Source organism: Phaenicophaeus curvirostris, chromosome Z (genome assembly GCF_032191515.1).
Source record: "Phaenicophaeus curvirostris isolate KB17595 chromosome Z, BPBGC_Pcur_1.0, whole genome shotgun sequence".
Classification (NCBI taxonomy): domain Eukaryota; kingdom Metazoa; phylum Chordata; class Aves; order Cuculiformes; family Cuculidae; genus Phaenicophaeus; species Phaenicophaeus curvirostris.
In genome coordinates this window covers 901,928-925,198 of record NC_091431.1, presented here as the reverse complement: position 1 = coordinate 925,198, position 23,271 = coordinate 901,928, and the positions used below count along the sequence as shown (strand labels likewise).

Genomic DNA, 23,271 nt, shown 5'->3' with positions numbered 1-23,271 from the left:
AACAAACTATGAAAATCAAAAGTCACTTTCAGCAATTACAATGAGGAGATCATCACAACCCCCTCCAGACAGCGTGGCCCATGACAGACTCTCAGCTGCTACCAGCCTAAATGGTTCTGAACTTTATCCTGCCTCTGATGTTGACCCGTTGCATGACCTTGGAGAAGTTACTGCACTTCTTTGCACCTCAGCTTACCCCCTTGGAACCAAAAATCTCCAATTCTTTCCTTTCTCTAACAAGCTCTTCAAAATCCACAGAGAAGGGATGAGTAACTCCAAATCGGACCCGAAGTCTTAGTCTTGTCCCACCTCTGCTCATAGGTTTAATCTGAAGTACAACTTAAAGCCAATGTAGTACCAAGAATGTGTTAATAAAAACAATAATTAAAAAAAGTCATATTTTGCTGCATTCAGCTGCTGCCAAGCAAAAGAAGCCAGAAACTGCAGACTTAGCAATGCATCTTCTAAACTCTGCATCAGTTCAGAAACAAGTACCTAGTTTACACCTTTATTTCAGCTTCGCTGAAGGAATAGTTGCCTAGGACTCCTACAGTCACAGAGCTCCACCTCCCATTGTTCAAAGCAAACAGTAGCGAATCCACTAATACCAAGTAAGTACGTACAGTAAATAGCTATTAAGTTGTGGGTTTAATTTCTAGCAGACCTGTTTCTGCTTGGGGGGAAAGAAAGGAACGAAGCAGCTTCTATCACGACTTAAAATTTCTACTCTTGTAATATAACATTTAAGATTTGTGAAACAGTACTGAAACAATAATTTTTATGTGTAGCTGTGAACCCAACTAAACGCGTGAAGGCAAAAGAAGATCACATGCAGAACCTGAATTTCTAAGAAAATCTTTGTGTTAAAACAAACCATGTAAGAATATTTGTGATCTATATCTCAATGCTAAAGCTGAAATTCTACAAAAACAAATATGAAAGTCTGCATTTTTAGATGTGTACATGCTAACAGAGGAATTAAAACATGCCAAATGACAGAATATGACATCAGTTTTACTGAGATATAATCATATAACTTTGCTGGAAACCTGTAGAATGAAACCAACACAAACGCTCCCTTAGCAATTTAAAACTGGCATAAGCCAGGACTCAGTGGAAAGAACCAGTTCTGCCCTCCTCCAGCTGTAAAGCAGATCAGGGCACCAATTCAGGTGAGGACTAACACAGCTAAAGGAAAACTAGTAGTTACACTTCAGCTAGACCCTTCAGCTGCTTTTCATGTGCAACAGCACAAACACTTCTGCAAGGGGGAACACAATGGTGGAAACCACTAGCTGGGAAGAGCTACGCAGCTCCTCTCTGTAAGCGTTCAACAGTTCATGGAGCTTCAGCGCTGGGGTGTGGTTTCATGTTACACAAATTTAATCTTAAGGGAAAAAAAAAGGTGCTGCAGAAGCAGAGATTTTCCTTTCCCGGAAGTTCCCTGCAGTGCCTACCACAAGGTGTTAATAAACTACTACTTTTCCATCAGATCCACACACTCTTCCAGCTGACTTTACGACTCTCCACAGTTGGATTCAAGACAGAGAAGGGGTGAAATCTTCAGCATCAGGCCACACTCAGATTGCACTAAGAATGGCAGGAAGCCGCATCCTTGTCTTAAACTAGATGGTTTCCAACACTGCAAGTCACACATTCTTAAAAAGAAGTTATGTCTTCAGACCCTTTTTTTCCCTGGGACATTAGTTTTTTATTAAACACTGCACAAATCCATCACCTTTCATGATATGGATTCATGCAGCTAATCATACATGAATGCACAACATACACACCCACAACTGCATACACACAGAGATAAGATTTTCATAAGAGTCTAAACTCAGAATTCAAAGACCCCATGTAGGTACCAAACTCGAGCATCTCAGTGATTTGCTTACTCCTCTGCGTTAACCACAGGCTTATGAGGATTTTTGCAGATGGTTGATTCAGCAAAGCTTGACAATTCCTAATACACGTAGAGCTCACAGTGCCACAGATTAGGGGTAAAATTAGATCATAAAATTCAGAAACTCTCCCCCTCCCTTTGGGTTCCCCTTTCACCAAACTTTAATCATAAAAACTGAAACACACAGGCACATAGAATTTTATTCTTTGTATGTCTTAGGTAAAACAGATTAGCCCTTTCCAAGAATAAATTTTAGAGGAACTGATCTTTTTTTTTTCTGATCCAATACTGAAACCACGTTCTTAGGCTGATAATAAATTCACATCCCCAGCTTTGAACAAGGCCTTCGAGTCCCTGAGAGATGCCATTTGCTGTCATCAGGCTTAACCAAACACGACCAACTTAAGGGCCTTTAGAAAAATCTCGGTTTTCACATGCTCTGTCAGGGCTCATTAGCGTTTGGCAGGCGACTACTCAGAACAAGAGTTCATCTGCGCCGAGTGCAAGAGCTTTTATTTCCCAACAACTAGGCTGCCGGTCACAGGGCCGGAGGGGAGCCTGGACCCTCACCCGGGGCCGGGGAGCCGCTCCCGGGAGGGCGGGGGATGGAGCAGAGGGAGCGGGCAGTGACTCACACGGGTGCGCACCAGCCTGCGGACACAAACGCCTTTTTTCCTTTTTTTTTTTTAAGATAACACGCACAGAAACATTCCCAACCCAAGCGTCCCGCGAGCTCCGGAGGGGTCGGCACCTGCTTATTCAAATAACCACAGGAACAAAGCCTCCACAGCAGCTCTGCTCCGCCCGCACGCGTCTCCCCGATACATAGAAAGTTGGGAATTTCGTTCCCTCGCCCCCCGCGAAGCCCCTTTTCCCTTCCCTCACCTTGACGCCCTGCTGCTGGCTCGTCAGGGTCAGCTTGGACTCGTCCAGCAGCAGAACCTCGCAGTAGAACTCCTCGGGGACGGCGCAGAAGCAGCCCATGCCGGCTGGGGGGCCGCTCCGAGTCCGCTCCGCGCCCCGCGGCGCCCGCAGGCGGAGAGGCAGCAGCGCCCGGCCCCGCGGGGACCGCCCCGCCCCGCCCCCGCGGGACAGCGCGCCCAGCGGGGACAGCGCGGAAAAGAGGTGAGAAAAGGAGAAAAAGGGGAAAAGGGAAAATGGAAAACAAAAGGGGAAAAGAAGAAAAATAAGAAGAAAAGGAAAAACAGAAAAGGAAAAAAGAACAAGAAAAAGAAGAAAAAGAAAAAGGAAAAAAAAGAAAAAAGAAAGAGAAATATGAAAGAAGATAAAAACAAAAAGGAAAAAAGAGAAAAAAGGAAAAGCGAAAAAAACAGAGAAAAAGGAAAAAAGAATAAGAAATTAAAAAAGAATAAAAGAAAAAGAAAAGAAAAAAGAAAAATGAGAAAAGAGAGAAAAGGAAAAAGAGAAAAGAAAAAATAGAGAAAAAGAAAAAAACAAAAAAGGAAAAAAGAAGAAAAGAAAAAAGGAAAAGCGAAAAACAGAGAAAAAAGGAAAAAAGAATAAGAAATTTAAAAAAAGAAAAATAAAAAAAGAAAAGAAAAAAGAAAAATGAGAAAAGAGGGAAAAGCAAAAAGAGAAAAAAATAGAGGAAAAAGGAAAAAAGAAAACAGAATAAAAAGAAAAAAGGAAGAAAGAGAAGAAGGAAAGAAAAGGGAAAAAAAAGAAGAGAAAAAAGAAGAGGGAAAAAAAGAGGGAAAAAAAAAAGAGAAAAAGAAAAAAAGAGACCGTGGGGGTTTGTTTGTTTGTTTTTGGTTTCCTTTAGGGCAGGAGCCGCTCCCCGCTGTCCGCGCTCTTTGTGTGCGGAGCGGGCGCGGAGCGGCGGGGGCTGCGGGAAGCTGGAAACGGCTCAGAGATGGGGAGGGGCTGGGGGGGGCGGCTAGGAGGGGGTTGGTGTTCAAATGGGGGGATGACCTGGAGATGGGGGGTGACCTGGAGATGGGGGTGCCTTGGAGATGGGATCAGCTTGGAGATGGGGGTGACTTGCAGATGGGGGGCGTGACTTGCGGCTGGGGGAGGCTTAGAGATGGGACTCTGGGACTGCATCCCGGGACCGGGGGGCGTCGCGGTCCCGCTGTGCCCGGGGCAGCACCGACCCCTGCCGGGCCCCGGGGAGCTCCCCGAGCCGCCGCGGATCCAGTTTTAATTCACAAACCGTCAGCCCTGTGGTATTAGAAAAAGAAAATACAAAAGAAAACCCCCAAATAACCAAGACACCACCCCCCACTCAAAAGAAGTAAATTCAAGAAAAGGTAGATGAAATCAAGAAAAGGTGCATGAAAGAACTTGCAGCTGCCTTTGCAGTGTCTGTCTGTGATTTCCAGAGTGCACACCGCTCCACCTTTGTATTTTAATTGCTGGTGCATCTATATGCGATGCTTTCCCCCCCCAGGCAGAAGGTTAAGCCCCCATCCCAGAAGTGCCCGTTCATTCCCTGAAGTTTGCATGCATGAGTTCTCGTATCAAAGAGCATATAAAGTCCACATGTGCAAATATAAGAGTACGCACAAATGTTTTTCTTATGTTAATTACTTTGGTCATATTGCATACCGGAAGGGCACAAGGAGATTTCTGACTTGACAAACCCTGCCAGCCGAGTAGGTAGGTGGCGAACAGAATGATATCTCCACTTTTAAACCCCTGCCCTAAATGACGCCCTGCTACTTAATGCCCTCAAGTTGCAACGGGAGGTTTAGATTCGATATTACAAAAAATTTCTTTAGCAAAAGAGTGATGAAACATTGGAACAGGCTGCCCAGGGAAGTGGTGGAGTCCCCAAGACTGGAGGTGTTAAAAAAACCTGTAGATGTGGCACTTCAGGACATGGTTTAGCAGACATCGTGTTGGGCTGGATGATCTTAGAGGTCTTTTCCAACAACTTTATTGATTCTATGATTCCACGATTCTATGATTCTTCCACTTTTTTAATGTAGTGCAGGTAGTGTTTAAACTTGAGCAGTGCAGTGTTGGGATCTCTGTATCCATCCAGTAGCTGCAAAACCCATGTCCCACAAGCGCTGGAAAGATCAGGACAAAATATATTATATACATTCATAGACATACAGTATTCTGTACAACTTACAGAATATTATGTCTTGCAAAAGCTTAAAAATTCAAGTTTGTAACCTTGTTTGTTGGACAATATAAACCTGATGAGAATGTAATCTGGCAAGCACAAGAAGTTTACGTTTTTAATAAGAAGAAATTATTATTGCTATTTCTACTCCAGCTTTTCTAAACATATTTTTCAAAAGCTGTTCTTGAATCATTCTGACAGCGGATGGTTTTCTAGACAACAGATGGTTCCTTTTCCCCCGTCTGTAGTCTATTTAGATCCATATATCCTGCACATCATGACATAAATTACCCCCTAAGTTCATTAAAGTCATTATATATGTATAAATCACTGATTAATCAAGTGAGAGGGAGGGCTCAGTGAACTCAAAACCTGTTTTAAAACCTTTAATTATAATTTTAAAGTGGCTTGCGTAGCTAAATCATCATCCCACAGCTGAGCAGTTTAAATCGAGGCTGGCCTTGGTTATAAGCAGACCAGGTGAACTCTTCCTTGTCTTCTTCTTCTGAAGATCCATTCCACCATGCTGCTGCACACTGATTGGTCCATGGGGAATATACAAAACATGTGCTCGTGTTCAGTCATTGCCAGTGTTTGGAGCACAGAGCTGTTAATATATGAAGTTATCTCCTAACCAGCTGCTTCAGCAGCAGTACCAGAACCTACCTTTCAGGTAACAGCCTGGGAGGGTGGTCCTGGAATGAGGAAATGAGAAAGTTAGCAGGAGAAGAGGGGACAGAATCTATACTAGGAACCAGTATGATGACTGAGGAGCTTAGGGAAGCAAAACAACTATTATGTAGGTGGGCAAAAACGTAGGGCCCAAGCTCTGCTTGCAGCTCCATGCCACGTAAGACCAGCCCTGCCTCAGTATTTCAAGTATCAGGCCAGCTCACCACTTATGTAAAACATAAGTCATCTGTTTCCTAAATCCATTAGAAAACTGAGCTCCTTTTCACTTCTCTCTGCAAGAAAAAACACAGATCAAGCACCGCAAAGGAAATCTCACTGATGTAATCTCTCATCACACAAACACTTATGGACATGTTTAACTTGGGCATGTAAGTACAGGACCAGGGCATAAAGGCATGTTTGTCCATTGCCTGTTTGATGAGGTACCCAGCACGACTCACGGGAGCTACCACAATTCAGAACACCTTCATTACAGTGATCAGTTTCAGCTGTAATCAAGTATTTTCAATGTGGTCATATAAAAAGACACTGAGTACGTGAAGGACTTCTATATATGAAGCAATATACGTCCATATTCTAATATATTGACAATGAGACTAACCGTCCAGAGGAAACAGATTAGCATACCTTGTTCTTCACTAATTTTTACAGTTTTGCTCATAAACATTTGCTGCTAGTAGTTGAACATGTAGTAAGAGGCATGATGACCTGTTTTGGCAATTATCACTATCACTGACATATCACCACTGTTTTCTGATCTGTAGAAATGCAATTCCTTTATCTTATCCACGTGGGCTTACAGAGAACAGGAGAAAAGTTAAAGCAAGACACAGAACAACCTCTCCATCTTCCTCCTCATGTAAGACAAATCTGACGGACTCAGCTCCCTGCTCACAAGGTGAGCAGAGAACAGCACTGAGATCTAAGACAAGAAGTTTAAAACAAAACAGAAAGCAACAGTACATACTGCTCTAGTTCAACAGGTGCCCACTTGCCCATACACCCCTGCTGCCAGACATCTGCAGTCCTTCCAGAGAGGTCCTACAGATGTTCAACATGCTGTTGAGAGCCATACTCAGTCATGTCTTTTCCACTCAAAAAGACTGAAGCAGGCTTTGGAACAAGAATCTTTTACACATACAGTTTTACACCTTTCAGAGGTTGAAGCTTGAGCTTGTTATAAATGTGTATGAAGTGTGTTATAGATGTGTTATAAATGAATGAATAACAAAAAATACTTCTATAAATATATAAATAATAAAAGGAGGACTAGGGAGACCATACAGTCCCTATTGGACGCAGAAGGAACAACAGTGACAGGGGATGAGAAAAAGGCTGAGGTACTTAATGCCTTCTTTGCCCCAGTCTTTAAGTGTAAAGAAAGTTGTTCCCTCTGTGTACAAGCCCAGGAGTTAGAGGAGCAGAATGAGGCTCCCGTGATCCAAGAGGAGGTGGTTAGAGACTTGCTTGCCCAGCTAGACACCCACAAGTCCATGGGGCTGGATGGGATTCACCCTAGGGTACTGAAGGAGCTGGCAGATGTGCTGGCCAAACCCCTTTCCATCATCTTCCAACAGTCCTGGAAGACTGGGGAAGTCCCACTGGACTGGAGGCTGATGTTGTGCCCGTCTACAAGAAGGGTCGCAGGGAGGATCCAGGGAACTACAGGCCTGTCAGTCTGACCTCAGTGCCAGGGAAAGTCATGGAGCAGGTGATCTTGAGTGCGATCATGAAGCACATGCAAGAGAACCGGGTGATCAGGCCCAGTCAACATGGGTTCACAAAAGGCAGGTCTTGCCAGACTAACCTGATCGCCTTCTATGACAAAGTGACTCGGCTGCTGGATGAGGAAAAGGCTGTGGATGTGGTCTTCCTGGACTTCAGTAAAGCCTTTGACACAGTTTCTCACAGCATTCTGCTTGGGAAACTGTCAGCCTCTGGCCTGGACAGGCGCACACTCTCCTGGGTGGAAAACTGGTTGGATGGAGGGCCCAGAGAGTGGTGGTGAATGGTGTGAAATCCAGCTGGAAGCCAGTGACAAGTGGGGTTCCCCAGGGCTCAGTGCTGGGTCCAGCCGTGTTCAATGTCTTTATCAATGACCTGGATGAAGGGGTTGAGTGCACCCTTAGCAAGTTTGCGGATGACACTAAGCTGGGTGGAAGTGTTGATCTGCTGAAGGGTAGGGAGGCTCTGCAAAGGGATCTGAACAGGCTGGACCACTGGGCGGAGTGCAATGGGATGAGGTTTAACAAGGCCAAATGCCGGGTCCTGCACTTGGGGCACAACAACCCTATGCAGTGCGACAGACTAGGAGAAGTCTGTCTAGAAAGCTGCCTGGAGGAGAAGGACCTGGGGGTGTTGGTTGACAGCGACTGAACGTAAGCCAGCAGTGTGGCCCAGGTGGCCAAGAAGGCCAATGGCATCTTGGCTTGGATCAGAAACGGCGTGGCCAGCAGGGCCAGGGAGGTTATTCTCCCTCTGGACTCGGCACTGGTGAGACCGCTCCTCGAGTACTGTGTTCACTTCTGGGCCCCTCACCACAAGAAGGATGTTGAGGCTCTGGTGCGAATCCAGAGAAGAGCAACAAAGCTGGTGAAGGGGCTGGAGAGCAGGTCTTACAAGGAGCGGCTGAGAGAGCTGGGGGTGTTTAGCCTGGAGAAGAGGAGGCTGAGGGGAGACCTTATTGCTCTCTACGACTACCTGAAAGGACGTTGTGGAGAGGAGGGTGCTGGCCTCTTCTCCCAAGTGATGGGGGACAGGACAAGAGGGAATGGCCTCAAGCTCCGCCAGGGGAGGTTTAGGCTGGACATTAGGAAAAAATTCTTCACAGAAAGGGTCATTGGGAACTGGAACAGGCTGCCCAGGGAGGGGCACCTTCCCTGGAGGTGTTTAAGGCACGGGTGGACGAGGTGCTAAGGGGCATGGGTTAGTGTTTGATGGGAACGGTTGGACTCGATGATCCGGTGGGTCTCTTCCAACCTGATGATTCTATGATTCTATGATTCTATGAAGTATTCTTTGGAACAAGAATCTTTTACACATACAGTTTTACACCTTTCAGAGGTTGAAGCTTGAGCTTGTTATAAATGTGTATGAAGTGTGTTATAGATGTGTTATAAATGAACGTGGTTTTTTTATATATATACTCATATATATATAAAAAAACTGAGCATGTTATAAATGTGAAGCCAGCATAGCTTCAACAGGGGCAAATCCTGTATGACCAACTTAGTGGCTTTCTCTGATGGGGTGACCACAGCAGTGGACACAGGTAAACTGATAGAAGTGATCTATCTAGAATTCTGTAAAGCCTTTGACATGTTCCCCCACAACACCCTTCTCTCTAAATTGAAGAAATATGGATTTGATGGGTGGATGGTTCAGTGGATATGAAACTGGTTGGATGGTCGCATTCAGAGAGCAGTGGTCAACGGCTCAAATTCCACATGGAGATCCATGACAAGTGGTGTCCCTCAGGGGTCTGTACTGGGACCAGTGCTGTTCAATATCTTCATCAATGATATAGAGAGTGAGATTGAGGGCACCCTCAGCAAGTTTGCAGATGACACCAAGCTGAGTGGTGCAGGTGCCACACCAGAAGGATGGGATGTCATCCAGAGGGACCTGGACAGGCTGGAGAAGTGGGGCTGTGAGACCCTCATGAGGTTCAACAAGGACAAGTGCAAGGTCCTGCACCTGGGTCGGGGCAATCCCCAATTTCAGTACAAGATGGGGGATGATGTGACTGAGAGCTGCCCTGCAGAGAAGGACTTGGGGTGCTGGTCGATGAGAAGCTTGACATGAGCTGGCAATGTGTGCTCGCAGCCCAGAAGGCCAAATGTGTCCTGGGCTGCATCCAAAGCACCGTGGCCAGCAGGTTGAAGGAGGGGATTCTGACCCTCTATTCCTCTTTTGTGAGACCTCATCTGGAGTGTTGTGTCCAGTTCTGGAATCCTAAACATAAGAAGGGAATGGAGCCGTTGGAACAGATCCAGAGGAGGCTACGAAGATGATCAGAGGGCTGGAGCACCTCCCATATGAGGACAGGCTGAGAGAGTTGGGGTTGTTCAGCCTGGAGAAGAGAAAGCTCTGAGGAGATCATATAGTGACCTTCCAGCATCTGAAAGGGGCTATAAGAAAGATGGAAAGGGACTATTCATAAACGCCTGTGGTGATAGGACGAGGGGGAATGTGTATAAACTTAACAGGGGCAGATTTAGACTAGACATAAGGAAGAATTTCTGCACCATGAGAATGATGAGGCCCTGGCACAGGTTGCCCAGGGAAACTGTGGCTGCCCCATCCCTCGAGGTGTTTGGGAACAGGTTGGATGGATCTTGGGCAGCCTGATCCAGCGGGATGTGTCCCTGGCCATCGCAGGGAGGTTAGAACTGCATGATCTTCCAACTCTAACTATTCTATGATTCTATGAATTCACTTTTCTCTCTTCACTAATGAAGATTTTACTTAAAACACACTCACGGATGCTATCATCTAACGATTCCTCCACACTCTGTGTTACTACTACACTTTACACACATGTGCATCCATTGTACAGTAACAATCCACTGTCAAAAATACTTTTAAAATAAACTTATTCTCATATTGACTAGTTTTATATTTCCTTAAAAAATTTAGTGAGTTGACATTATACTGAATGCAATACACTTAGAGAGCCTTTAAAATAAGACATGGCAGTCATGACCACTTAAATATGAGAAATGATAAATTAAGGCCAATATTTAGATCTATGACACAGTGATAATCAGAAAAAAAAAGTGAAAGGTCCCAAAGTACACTGGAACAGCTAATTAAATTTATTAGTACTTCTAGAGCAATAAACACCTTGAGGACCTCTGAACTGACATGGCACTGAGTAAAAATCCATTGTTCTTTTTCCTTGCTTAACAAGACTGTAGGAGATTGCAGTCCTGCAAACACACATGTAATAACAAAAGAAAACATAAGCATCTCTAACTTTCTGACTTTTTAAGAAAACATGACATTAAGCATACTTTCTCCACAAAATAAAATAAAACTTCCTGGATATTTATTGTAAACTGTAAAGCTAAAATTAGAAGCTGTAAAATCTGTGTAAAATCAAAGCAGGAAAATATCTGTCTTTAGCTACTGTTTATTGAACCTGATTTTGTGTGTGATGTGGTTTTACAGAGTGTCTGCCAAGATTTTGACAAGTTACCCCTATGTAAAGAAGAACCAGATGATCCTGTTTTGTTTTGCTTATGCTTAGCTTCCTTGGCAGAACTTAAATATGTTTTAATAGTAAAGATAATTGAGTGGCAAGATGTAACACTCTTAAGTTACCAAGAGCAAAAAAAGACACATTCTTTCCAGGACTTTAAGTCTTGCTCTGGGAATTTATATGGGCACTTTGTGGCCTCAGTCTGCAGAAAAACAGAGGATGTGAAGATCTGTGGACATTTAGGAGGCGAGAAAAGCATATCTTTTTCAAAGAATGCTGTTGAATGGATAAACCCAACTTTCTTCTTGCAGAGAAGGACTTGGGGTGCTGATCGATAAGAAGCTCGACATGAGCCGGCAATGTGCACTCACAGCCCAGAAGGCCAACCATGTCCTGGGCTGCATCCAAAGCACCGTGGCCAGCAGGTTGAGGGAGGGGATTCTGACCCTCTGTTCCTCTTTTGTGAGACCTCGTCTGGAGTATTGTGTCCAGTTCTGCAACTCTCAAAATAAGAAGGAGATGGAACTGTTGGAACAGACCCAGAGGAGGCTACAAAGATGATCAGAGGGCTGGAGCATCTCCCATACGAGGACAGGCTGAGAGAGTTGGGGTTGTTCAGCCTGGAGAAGAGAAGGCTCCAAGGAGATCTTAGAGCAGCTTCCAGTGCCTGAAGGAGGTCCACAAGAAAGCTGGGGAGGGACTTTTTACAAAGCTTGTAATGATAGGACTGGGGGTGATGGCTTTGAACTGGAGAGGGGCAGATTTAGACTAGACATAAGGAGGAATTTCTTCACAATGAGGGTGGTGAGGCACTGGCACAGGTTGCCCAGGGAAACTGTGGCAGCTCTGTCCCTGTTCAAGGCCAGGTTGGATCAGGCTTGGGTAACCTGATCTAGTGGGATGTCCCACCCCGTGGCATGGGGGTTGGAACTAGATCATAGAATCACTAGGTTGGAAAACACCCACCGGATCATTGAGTCCAACTATTCCTATCAAACACTAAACCATGCCCCTCAACACCTTGTCCACCGTCCCTTAAACCCCTCCAAGGAAGGTGACTCAACCCCCTCCCTGGGCAGCCTCTGCCAGTGCCAAATGACCCTTTCAATGAAAAATTTTTTCCTGATGTTCAGCCTGAACCTCCCCTGGCAGAGCTTGAGGCCATTCCCTCTCGTCCTGTCCCCTGTCACTTGGGAGAAAAGCCCAGCTCCCTCCTCTCCACAACCTCCTTTCAGGGAGTTGGAGAGAGCAATGAGGTCTTCAGATCCCTTTGCAGCCTCCCGACCCTCCAGCAGATCCACACTTCCACCCAGCTTAGTGTCATCCGCAAACTTGCTAAGGGTGCACTCAACCCCTTCATCCAGGTCATTGATAAAGACATTGAACAGGGCTGGACCCAGCACTGAGCCCTGGGGACACCACTTGTCACTGGCCTCCAGCCGGATTTCACACCATTTCCCACCACTCTCTGGGCCCTCCATCCAACCAGTTTTCCACCCAGGAGAGTGTTCGCCTGTCCAACCCAGAGGTGACAGTTTCCCAAGCAGAATGCTGTGAGAAACTGTGTGAAAGGCTTTACTGAAGTCCAGGAAGATCCATCCACAGCCTTTCCCTCATCCAGCAGCCGAGTCACTTTGTCATAGAAGGCGATCAGGTTAGTTTGGCAAGACCTGCCTTTTGTGAACCCATGTTGACTGGGCCTGATCACCCGGTTCTCTTGCATGTGCTTTATGATTGCACTCAAGATCACCTGCTCCATGACTTTCCCTGGCACTGAGGTCAGACTGCCAGGCCTGGAGTTTCCTGGATCCTCCCTGCGACCCTTCTTGTAGATGGGCACATCAGCCTCCAGTCCAGTGGAACTTCCCCAGTCAGCCAGGGCTGCTGGAAGATAATGGAAAGGGGTTTGGCCAGCACATCCGCCAGCTCCTTCTATACCCTTGGGTGGATGCATCCAGCCCCATGGACTTGTGGGTGTCTAGCTGGGCAAGCAAGTCTCTAACCACCTCCTCTTGGATCACAGGAGCCTCATTCTGCTCCTCTAACTCCTGGGTTTGTACACAGAGGGAGCAACTTTCCTTACTATTAAAGACCGAGGCAAAGAAGGCATTAAGTACCTCAGCCTTTTTCTCATCCCCTGTCACTGTTGTTCCTTCCACATCCAATATGGACAGAATATTCTCTCTAGCCCTCCTTTTATTGTTAATATATTTATAGAAAGATTTTTGTTATCTTTCACAGACTTTGCCAATCTGATTTCTAGTTGAGCCTTAGCCCTTCTGATTTTTTCTCTGCATGATCTCACTTCCCTCCTGTAGTCCACCCAAGATGCCTGTCCCTTCTTCCAAAGCTTGTAGACATTCTTCTTCTTTTTGGTATATCCCAAGAGCTCTCTGTTCAACCAAGCTGGTTTTCTCCCCTGCCGGCTTTTTTTCCGGAACATGGGGATGGCTTTCTCCTGAGCTGCTAGGATTTCCTTTTTGAAGAGCTCCCAGCCCTCATGGGCTCCCTTGCCCTTAAGGACTGTCTCCCATGAGACGTTGCCAACCAGCCTTCTGAACAGTCCACAGTCTGCCCTCTGGAAATTTAGTGCTACTGTCCTGCTAACCACCCTCTTCACTTCACCTAGAACAGAAAACCCCATCATCTCATGATCAGTTTGTCCTAGGCGTCCTCCTACTGCCACATCCCCCACACGGCCTTCTCTGTTCACAAACAGCAGGTCCAGGAGGGCACCCTCCCTTGTCGGTTCATTCATTAGCTGTGCAAGGAAGTTGTCTTCCACGCACTCCAGGAACCTCCTAGACTGCTTCCTTTCTGCTGTATTGTACTTCCAGCAGATATCAGGAAGATTGAAGTCTCCCACGAGAACAAGAGGCATTGATCTAGAGACTATCCCCAGCTGTTTATGGAAGAGCTCATCAGCTGCTTCTTCTTGGCTGGTTGGTCTGTAACAGACTCCCATCACAAAATCTGCCTTCTTGTGGGCTCCTCTGATTTTAACCCACAGGAACTTGATCTCCTCATCACCATAATCAATCTTCCTAATGTAGAGGGCTACCCCGCCTCCTCTCCTACCCTTCCTGTCCTGCCTGAAGAGTTTGTACCCACCATAGCTGTACTCCAGTTATATGAGTCATCCCACCATGCTTCCGTGATGGCAACAACATCATAGCCTCCTTGCCCTACGACAGCTTCCAACTCCTCCTTCTTATTCTCCGTGCTGCGTGCATTGGTGTAAATGCACTTCAGCTGGGCTGGTGAACCTTCAGCCCTCATAAAGGGAATAGAGTTCATTCCCAATGGACCAGTCCTTGGAATAACTGACACCTCAGTGCCAGTTTCATCCTTACCGTCACCAGATGTACTTGCCTCCACTTGCTCTGTGGTGACACGCTGGTGGTCCTTGCCAGCACACCATCTCCTAGTCACTAGAGTTCCACTTCCAGACTCGCTCCTGACTAGCCTGGTCTCACCCCTCTCCCACTTCACATCTAGTTTAAAGCTCTGTTTATGAGCCTAGATAGATTTTTAGTAAGGACTTTAGTCCCCCTAGTAGACAAGTGTGCCCCATCCCTAGTAAGGAAGCCTGGGGGTGCATGGGCCACTCCATGATCAAAGAACCCAAGATCTTTAAGGTCCCTTCCAACCCAAAGTATTCTATGATTGTATGATTCTTAGTAAAACAGGACAGAGTAGACCCATGGTGAAGCACAGAAAGAGAAGATTATTGTCTCCAAAGTACTGCACTCTTCCTTATCACGTTAGAAGAGCTTCAGAAGTATATCTTTGGGGTAAGATAATGAGCAATGACGTACCACAATTTTCATGTGCAGGGAGGTGGTGCTATGCCTGTTCCACAGCACTAGATGTACTTTGATATTCTTGTTGGAGGCAGATGTTCCATGTACAATGAGTGAAGCATCTTTCACCCAAAGATAGGCTTCCCACATTGACTGGTAAGTAATAAGGGACTCAGGTAACCAGCCAGTCTGCTGTTGTTTGAGCCCCACACAACAGAGATATGTTTGTCTGTAACTATCATATCTTATTTACCTCTCCCCCACTCTCCCACTCTCCAAATGAAACTAGGGCAGGGAGCGTAGGGGAGAAGAAGGCATCATTGCCAAGATAACCTCCATTCTGTTTCCCAGAGGGTCATTAGACCTCTGCAGGCTTCTGAATTAAACAGAAGAACACACTAAACCTAAGCAATGACTTGGGCAAGCCAAACAGGCTGAGAGGTTTCCCCCAACCAGAACTTCAAGCCACTTCAGGGGGGTAACCAGTGAGAACTTACTTAAAGAGACACAGATGCCAATTAAGATGAATGTTTTAACAGGAGTGTCTCCCACTCTTAAGAAAAAGATACCATATATCACTGTGAACCTTAATTTTTAAGAAGTCAGGTCCTTTTGGGTTTTTTTTAAAGCGATTAGATCCTTATTCTTCTTGTCTTCTGATGTCCAGTTATTACAGCCACATTCACAACTGAGACCTTCAATGCTAACCTTAAATACAGTTTCCAAATTAAACTGTTGTTCTAATATAGCTAACTTCATTTCTAAAACTGTGAGCTCTATACTAGGATAGTATCACTTGTAATATGCAGCAAGATCTCAAGTTTTGTATAATCTGTGGATTCAGTGATTGTCTAACAGAGTTTGTATGGGTGCCCTTCCAGTCCTATATAGCTACTGAATGCAAAAAATGTAGCCATTATCTAGAGTACCTCACCTATCATGAGCTATGATGCAATGGGTCAATCACAGGATGCTGCAAGTAATCGGAAGAAATTAGCCTTCACTTCAGTGACTGCACAATATCTACAGTGATTTCATAAGCAAACAGATTTCAGCTGATCCCTGCAGCTGATCAAGGAAACAACCAGTTCATCATTTGCCTGGTAGACTCAAGTATATGATACAGACGGAAGCATGTCACGTTACCTGCTGTGACTTTCTTTCAAGTTTCCTTTCTGTAGTTGGAGGGTGGGAAGGATTCCTTCATCTGTCTACACAAGGCGCTGCCTCTAAGTGATGCTGAGTTTGCAGAGAAATTGCTCCAGTTCAAAGTCAGACTGGACCGCCAAACCACCTAGTCCTGTTTATCACATCCTCTTGAACATGGGGAACATTTCTTGCTTCAGAACCTAGAAACTCAGTCTGATAAAGCATATTTTCTGGAATTATGAAGTCAGGCTGAACAACAGGAAAATCTGGAAAGTTTGCCCCTTTCCTGGGAGTTTGTTTCTGAGTGTGGTTACTCCTGACTGACATGTTTGTGTGTGTCATCATTTGACAGCCTTTGATTCTTTCTTTTAAAGATTAAATAAATGTAAATGATAACTGCATGGGGCAGGAAGTCCCTTAATAAACCAAAAGGACTCGGCTTGCCTTCAGAAAAAAAATTCCTAGTCCCTAAAGTTATTTAAGAAACTGCACGAGGTAAATAAGAGATTCACAGCAACTCAGAACTCATGGTTTCATACTGTTGTACTGTAAGTCTGATATGGTCTTTAAGAGTATAGCAATACATATTGTTCCTCATCAGTCTCTACAACAGTCTAACTTCTTGCCACACCACTTCTTAGTTCAAGCTGCTTGATCATCTGGCTGAAACGAAACTCAGTTTCCAGTGTAGGAAAGGAGAGGGGAAAATACAGGGAAAGGGCAAGAGAAAGGGGAGGAGGAGAAGCAACCTGTCTGGTTGCTGTGATGACAAGAACTGCAAAGTAAGTTTGCAATACAAAATTGAAAGCTAGGAAAACAAAAGAAACAATGAGAGAGAAAAGAAGAAATAAAAGGAAGAAAAGTGGAGGGGAAAGGGTATATAAACTGAAAAAAAAAGATAAATTAAATTATAGTAACAATGCTTTAAGAAGGAGATAGTTCTGTAGGAGGTGGGCCTGCCAAACAGGGGGAGAAAGACAGGATCAGACTGGGTCATGAACATAGACAACTTGGGTGGAATTGAAGTGCAAATGCTGCTTACACAGGTCTTATCCTCCAAAGTAACATTTTGCCTTGAAGGCAACAGGAGTGTGGTCTAGCACCACGGGTGTTCCTCCCCGTTATCAGCTTTTACAGCCCTCCTGTGCTCCCCACCATCCTAAGCTGACCCCCTTGCTTGGCTTTTTACTTTGCTATGTGGTGTAACGCTATTTTTAAACACATGCCTCTGGTGTTTCTGGCAGGAATCTAATGATGCCTCTCACTGTACCTCCTACTCACCAGGTGGTTTAAACAGCAATGCATATACTACTTGCTCTTATAAAGTCTTCTTAGTGTTTGCAAGGCTTTATTTTTCACAGCTGAATGTACAAAAAGAAGCAATTCCCAATGAAGCAAAATGCATTTTTATACCTTGTAAATAAAAATTGATTATGTCAGTCTTGGGAAACAATGCATCCTACATTTGGTGTTGGTAGATGTTCCTGATTATCTCAACGTTAAAGTGTGAGCCTCTATGCATAGCACGCTGCATATATTTATGTATAAATTGGCTACAGCATGGACATTCATGTATTTTCTCAGAAATAGAAGCAGGAAAGTTCCTCAGCTAAAAATGCATGTATAATGTATTACTATTCCAACATGCGCATGTTTTCAAACCTATCACATTGCAGAATAGCATAGCTTGCCAAGGACTGATATAGCAGTGCTCCAAGGATGTAAGAGCTCTGTACACAGCATCTGTGAAGAGAAGATTGTGAGGTTAGATTATTCTTTCCCTTCTGAAGCTTTTACAGAAAACCTTATTCCTTACTACCTGATAGCCTTCAATATTCATAATGCCAAGTTCACTGGTAATGTTACTATTGCTGCTAGCACTGAATGATCACAACGAAATCTTAATGTGCTGGTACATGCATTTTATATCATGTTCATGCTGTTTTGATAGGGTTTGGATTGCTAGCGTCTTACTTCACTGCTAGAACAGCATACCTGAAATACCATTTTGACTAGCTAAGTATTTATACCTTTAAGTCTGTTAACCCAGATGATGCTTATAGCCAAGCTCTTCATCATTATTTGCATATTTATAAGCACGTGTTTGAACATTTAATTAACATTTAATGTTATTAAATTTACCAACTAAAACTCAGCCTAACTGTGTTGTACTACAGGTTTCTTCTGTTTGTATTGTCAAAAATCAATTAATAGATCATTAAAAACTAAGTAAAAATCTTCCATTTGTACCGCTCTCTTAAGAGAGATGTAAAGAAAATTGAAAAGGCAATATTGACTGCATACCAACCATTACCAATACTTTAGGGGTTTTTTTTTGTAAAATTTGTAAGGAGTGGCAGAGAGCTAGTTGAAACCATTTGGACCTTTTCAGAATATTAATTGAGTCTTCTAAAGTGAGTGTTTCATCTACTGATACAAAGCTTTGCAAGAAAGTATGACAATACTCAGCTGGGAGGACCCCGCACTGCAACAGGTAGACATGCACCCTGGAGGAAGCTGCAGAGCACTAGGGAGAAGCTGTGGCCCATGGACAGTAGCCCTCGCAAAAGCAGGTTTGCTGGCAAGACCATTGAGCAGCCCATTGTGGAACAGTTCCTGGAGAACCCACACTGGAGCAGTTTGTGAAGGGCTGTATCCCATGGGACGGACCCCACACTGGAGCAAGGGAAACACGTGAGGAGAAAGGAGCAGCAGAAAGTCATTGTTGTGGTCTGACTCAAGCCCAAGTTCCTCATCCCCCTGTTCCTTTTGGGTATGAGGGGAGAAGAAAGCAGAAGAGTGGGGAGTGAAGAAGCACTGAGCCTGGGAAGAAGCAGGGGAGGTGGTTTAGGGTTTGTCTTTCTTCTGCGCCAATTAAATCAATGTTCTCTGAGTCATAGAATCTTAGAATAGTTTGGGTTGGAAGGGACCTTAAACAGCATCCAGTTCCACCTTCCACTACAGCAGGTTGCTCAAAACCCCATCCAACATAGTCTTGAACACCTTCAGCGTGGGGCATCCACGACTTCTCTGGGCAACTTGTGACAGTATGTCACCATCCTCACAGTAAAGAATTTCTTCCTAATATCTAATCTAAATCTCCCCTCTTTCAGCTTAACACCATTACCCCTCACCCTGTCACTACATTCCATGATAAAAAGCCCCTTCCTGGCTTTCCTGAAGGCCCACTTTAAGTACTGGAACGTCACTATAAGGTCTCCCCAGAGCCTTCTCTTCTCTAGACTGAACAAACCCAACTCTCTCAAACTTGCCTTATTAAGGGAGGTGCTCCAGCCCTCTGATCATCTTTCTGGCCCTCCTCTGGGCTTGCTTTAACAGATCCATGTCCTTCCTGTGCTGAGGACTCAAGAACTGAACACAGTATTCCAGGTGAGGTCTCACCAGAGCAGAATCACCTCTCTTGACCTGCTGGCCTCGCCTCTTTTGATGCAGCCCAGGATACAGTTGGCTTTCTGGGCTGTGGGTGCAACATTACTGGCTCATGTGGAGCTTCTCACCAACCAACATCCCCAAGACCTTTGCCTGGGCTACTCTCAATCCATTCTCCATCCAGCCTGTATTTGTGCTTGGGATTGCCCCAACTCCGGTGTAGGACCTTGTACTTGGCCTTGCTGAACTTCATCAGGTTTGCACAGGCCCACCTCTCAAGCCTGTCATGACCCCCCTGGATGGCATGCCTTCACTCCAGCACGTCAACCACACCACACAGCTTGGTGTCATCAGCAGACTTGATGAGGATGCACTCAATGCCACTGTCCTTGTCTCTGACAAAGACGTTAAACACCACCAGTCCCAGTACCAACCTCCCCAGAATGCCACCCGTCACCAGTGTCCACTTGGACACTGAGCCATTGACCTCAACTCTTTTTCTGTGACCATCCAGCCAATTCCTTATCCACTGAGTGGTCCATCTGTAAGATCCATGTCTCTCCAATTTAAGAGACCAGAATGTGGTGCTGGACAGTGTCAAATGCTTCTGCCTGCACAAGTCAAGGTAGATGATGTCAATTACTCTTCCTTTATCCACCAGTTCTGTGGCCCCAATGTAGAAGGCCACCACATTTGTTACACATGATTTGCCCTTAGTGAAGCCATATTGAATGTCTCCAATCACTTCTTTATTTTCTGTATGCTTCAGAAGAGCTTCCAGAAGGAAACTGCTTTGTGATCTTGCCAGGCACAGAGGTGAGGCTCACCAGCCTGTAGTTCCCTGGGTTTTCCTTTTTTTCTTTTTTCAAAAATGGGAGTTCCTTTTCCCCTTTTCTGGTCAGCAGGAACTTCACTGAACTGCCATGACTTCTCAAATATAATGAATAATGGCTTAGCAACTTCAGCCGCCAGTCCCTCAGGACACACAGATGCATCTCGTCATGTCCCATGGACTTGTACACCTTCAGGTTCCTTAGAGGATCTTGAGCCTGACCTTCTCTTACAGTGGCCACTTCTCTGGAGCGAGTGCAGAGAAGAGCAACAAAGCTGGGGAAGGGGCTGGAGAACAGGCCTTATGAGGAGCGGCTGAGAGAGCTGGGGTTGTTTAGCCTGGAGAAGAGGAGGCTGAGGGGAGACCTCATTGCTCTCTACAACTACCTGAAAGGAGGTTGTGGAGAGGAGGGAGCTGGGCTCTTCTCCCAGGTGACAGGGGATAGGACGAGAGGGAATGGCCTCAAGCTCTGCCAGGGGAGGTTCAGGCTGAACATTAGGAAAAAAATTTCATGGAAAGGGTCATTTGGCACTGCCAGAGGCTGCCCAGGGAGGGGGTTGAGTCACCTTCCCTGAAGGGGTTTAAGGGATGGGTGGATGAGGTGCTGAGGGACATGGTTTAGTGTTTGATAGGAATGGTTTGACTCAATGATCCGTTGGGTCTTTTCCAACCTGGTGATTCTATGGTTCTATGATTCTTCAAACTTCAATTCCTGTCTTTGCCCGCTCTTCCTTGGGTGGTGTGGCTTGAGCCCTTGCTGGTGAAGACTGAGGAAAAAAAAGTCATTGAGCACCTCAGTCTCTCCATATCCTAGGCAACTAGGTCTCCTGTTTCCTCTTCCTTCTGGAGAAGGAAGTTCCTTCCTTTTATCACTGGTATACCTACAGAAGCTTTTCTTGTTTTCCTCAATTCTACCTGGGCTTTAATTTTCCTAACCTGACCCATGCCTGCTCTGACAACTGCTCTCTATTCTTCTCAAGGCACCTGTCCTTGCATCTACCCACTGCAGGCTTCCTTTTTGAGTTTAAGTTTGTCTAGGACTTCCTTTGCATCCATGTAGGCCTCCTGGCATTTTTGCCTGACTTCCTCTTTCACGGTCACCGCAGCCAAGGGTTCCCTTGAGCATCACATTCCCCACCAGCCCCTCCTTGTCAGTGAGAACAAGGTAACAAGGCCCAGCATAGCACCCCCCTTCTTTGGCTTTTCTGTCACTTGGAGAAGGAAGTCACCATCAACGCATTTCAGGGACCTCCTGGATTGCTTATGCCTTGCTGTGTTGTCCTTGCAGCAGGTATCAGAGTTGTTGAAGTCCCCCATGAAGACCAGGGCTTGTGAACGTGAGGCCATGCCTATCTGTCTATCAAAGGCACCATTGATTTGCTCCTCCTTGTCCAGGGGCCTGTACCAGACACCCGCTGTAATGTCACCTGTCCCTGTCCTCCCTTCAATCTTGACCCATAAGCTCTTGGTTGGCTCCTCATCCATCCCCAGACAGAGCTCCATGCCTTCCAACTGGTCATTGGCATAGAGAGCAACAATCCCTCTTTGTTGTCCTTGCCCGTCCTTCCTAAAAAGCGTATATCCCTTCATCCCAGCATTCTAATCACAGGATCCATCCCACCCAGTCTCCATGGATGACAATGAGACCATAGCCCTGTAGGTGCGTGCACATCTGAAACCTCTCTTGTTTATTCCTCACGCTACGTGCATTTGCATAGAGGCACTTAAGTTGGGCCCCCAGTGAAGCCGGCTCACTGGCCACTCCTGTCGATATCGTGTTTCTTCTGAAGGCTCTGGACATCTAGTTCTGGCATTAGCATCAAAATGGCGAGTTGCCTCTCGCCCTCACCAGTCCCCAGCAGACCGGGTTTGTCGAAGCAAGCCCCATGGTCTAAACAGCCAAACCCATGGACACAGCACCAGTCCCGCAGCCATTTGTTGATTTGCAGACACAACTGCCCCTTTCAAATCCCATCCCTTTGACCAGGAGGAGTGATGAAAAAATTACCTGTGCTCCAGAGACCCTTACCACTGCTTCCAGGGCTCTGTAATGCCTCTTGATATCCCTCAGACTGCTCCTGGCTATATCACTGGTGTCCACATGAAACAGCAGCAGCAGACAGTAGTCAGTGGGCTATACTGCACAGGGCAGCCTCTTGGTGATATCGCTGATATGAGCCCCTGGTAGCCAGCACACCTCTCTAGAGAGTGGATCGTGTCAGCAAATGGGTGCCTCCATCCCTCTCAGAAGAGAGTTTCCCACTACTGTCACCCATTACCTTTTTCATTGCACTGGTTGTAATCCAGGGAGCAGATCGGGCTGCCTTACTTGGCTCCAGGATCTCTCCGAAAGTGACAGTTGTTTCCTTTTCAGTCTGCAGAGTGTTGACATGGTTAAGTCTGTTTTGCCTGGGGTGGTAGTTGTTAAGATTTCCCTGTCCTTATCTTGACCGATGAGCTTTTTCTCTTCTTTTCAGCTCTTGTCCAGCTGAGGAGGAACAGTGAAAGAACAAGTGAGTGGGCATCTGGCTCTTAGTTAAGACTGATCCACCACAGAACTGATAATATTTCAGCTGATGTCAAAGTGAAATCTTAGGATCATGGTATCAAAGAATAAGCTTGGAGGGGGTCTCAGGAGGTTTCTAAGTCAAACTCCTGCTCAAAGCATAATCATCCATGAGGCCAGACAAGGTTGCCTTGAGACATTATTCAGCCTGGTTTTTAAAACCTCACATGATGGCAACAACAGGGCTCTGTACTCCCACACAGGTAAATAACAGCTGTCAAAGCGGACTTCTGTTTGCATCTGTATAAACACACACAAGACAGACACTATATCAGGCACCGTGTTAGTTTGCATGAATGTTTGAACATACTAGGTTTCTCCAACCATGGGGCATTAGCTTCATGAGCTTCTTCAACATAGGTGTGCCTGATGCCTTCTAGAGAAGACTCATGCAAGATAAACAATCTGGCCATATTCACAAACAAAACTCATTAATAGCATGAGATTTTGTTATGCCTTCTACGACAGTGTGAACTTTAGGTTCAGGAAGGAAACCTGAGCAGCTGGAGTCTGAGCAGCTACTGGGTTTTGAGATTATTTGAACACCTACAGAGTTAGCCATAATCTGCACAGCATTTGTGGGATTATTCTGTATATTTCTTCACAGGCAGAGACTACCTGGTAAAATAATACTG

General features: G+C 45.5%; 1 protein-coding gene across 2 annotated transcripts in view; it reads right to left on the bottom strand.

Moving 5' to 3' along the window:
* The window catches only part of EPB41L4A (erythrocyte membrane protein band 4.1 like 4A), a 135,230-nt gene extending 132,305 nt beyond the window's left edge, over positions 1-2,925 (bottom strand). For both annotated transcript variants that reach the window (XM_069880479.1, XM_069880480.1), the window contains exon 1: positions 2,792-2,925. In XM_069880479.1, the coding sequence (XP_069736580.1) occupies positions 2,792-2,890 (99 nt within the window). In that variant the 5' untranslated portion in view covers positions 2,891-2,925. The remainder of the gene's footprint in view (positions 1-2,791) is intronic.
* Positions 2,926-23,271: the final 20,346 nt, after the last annotated feature.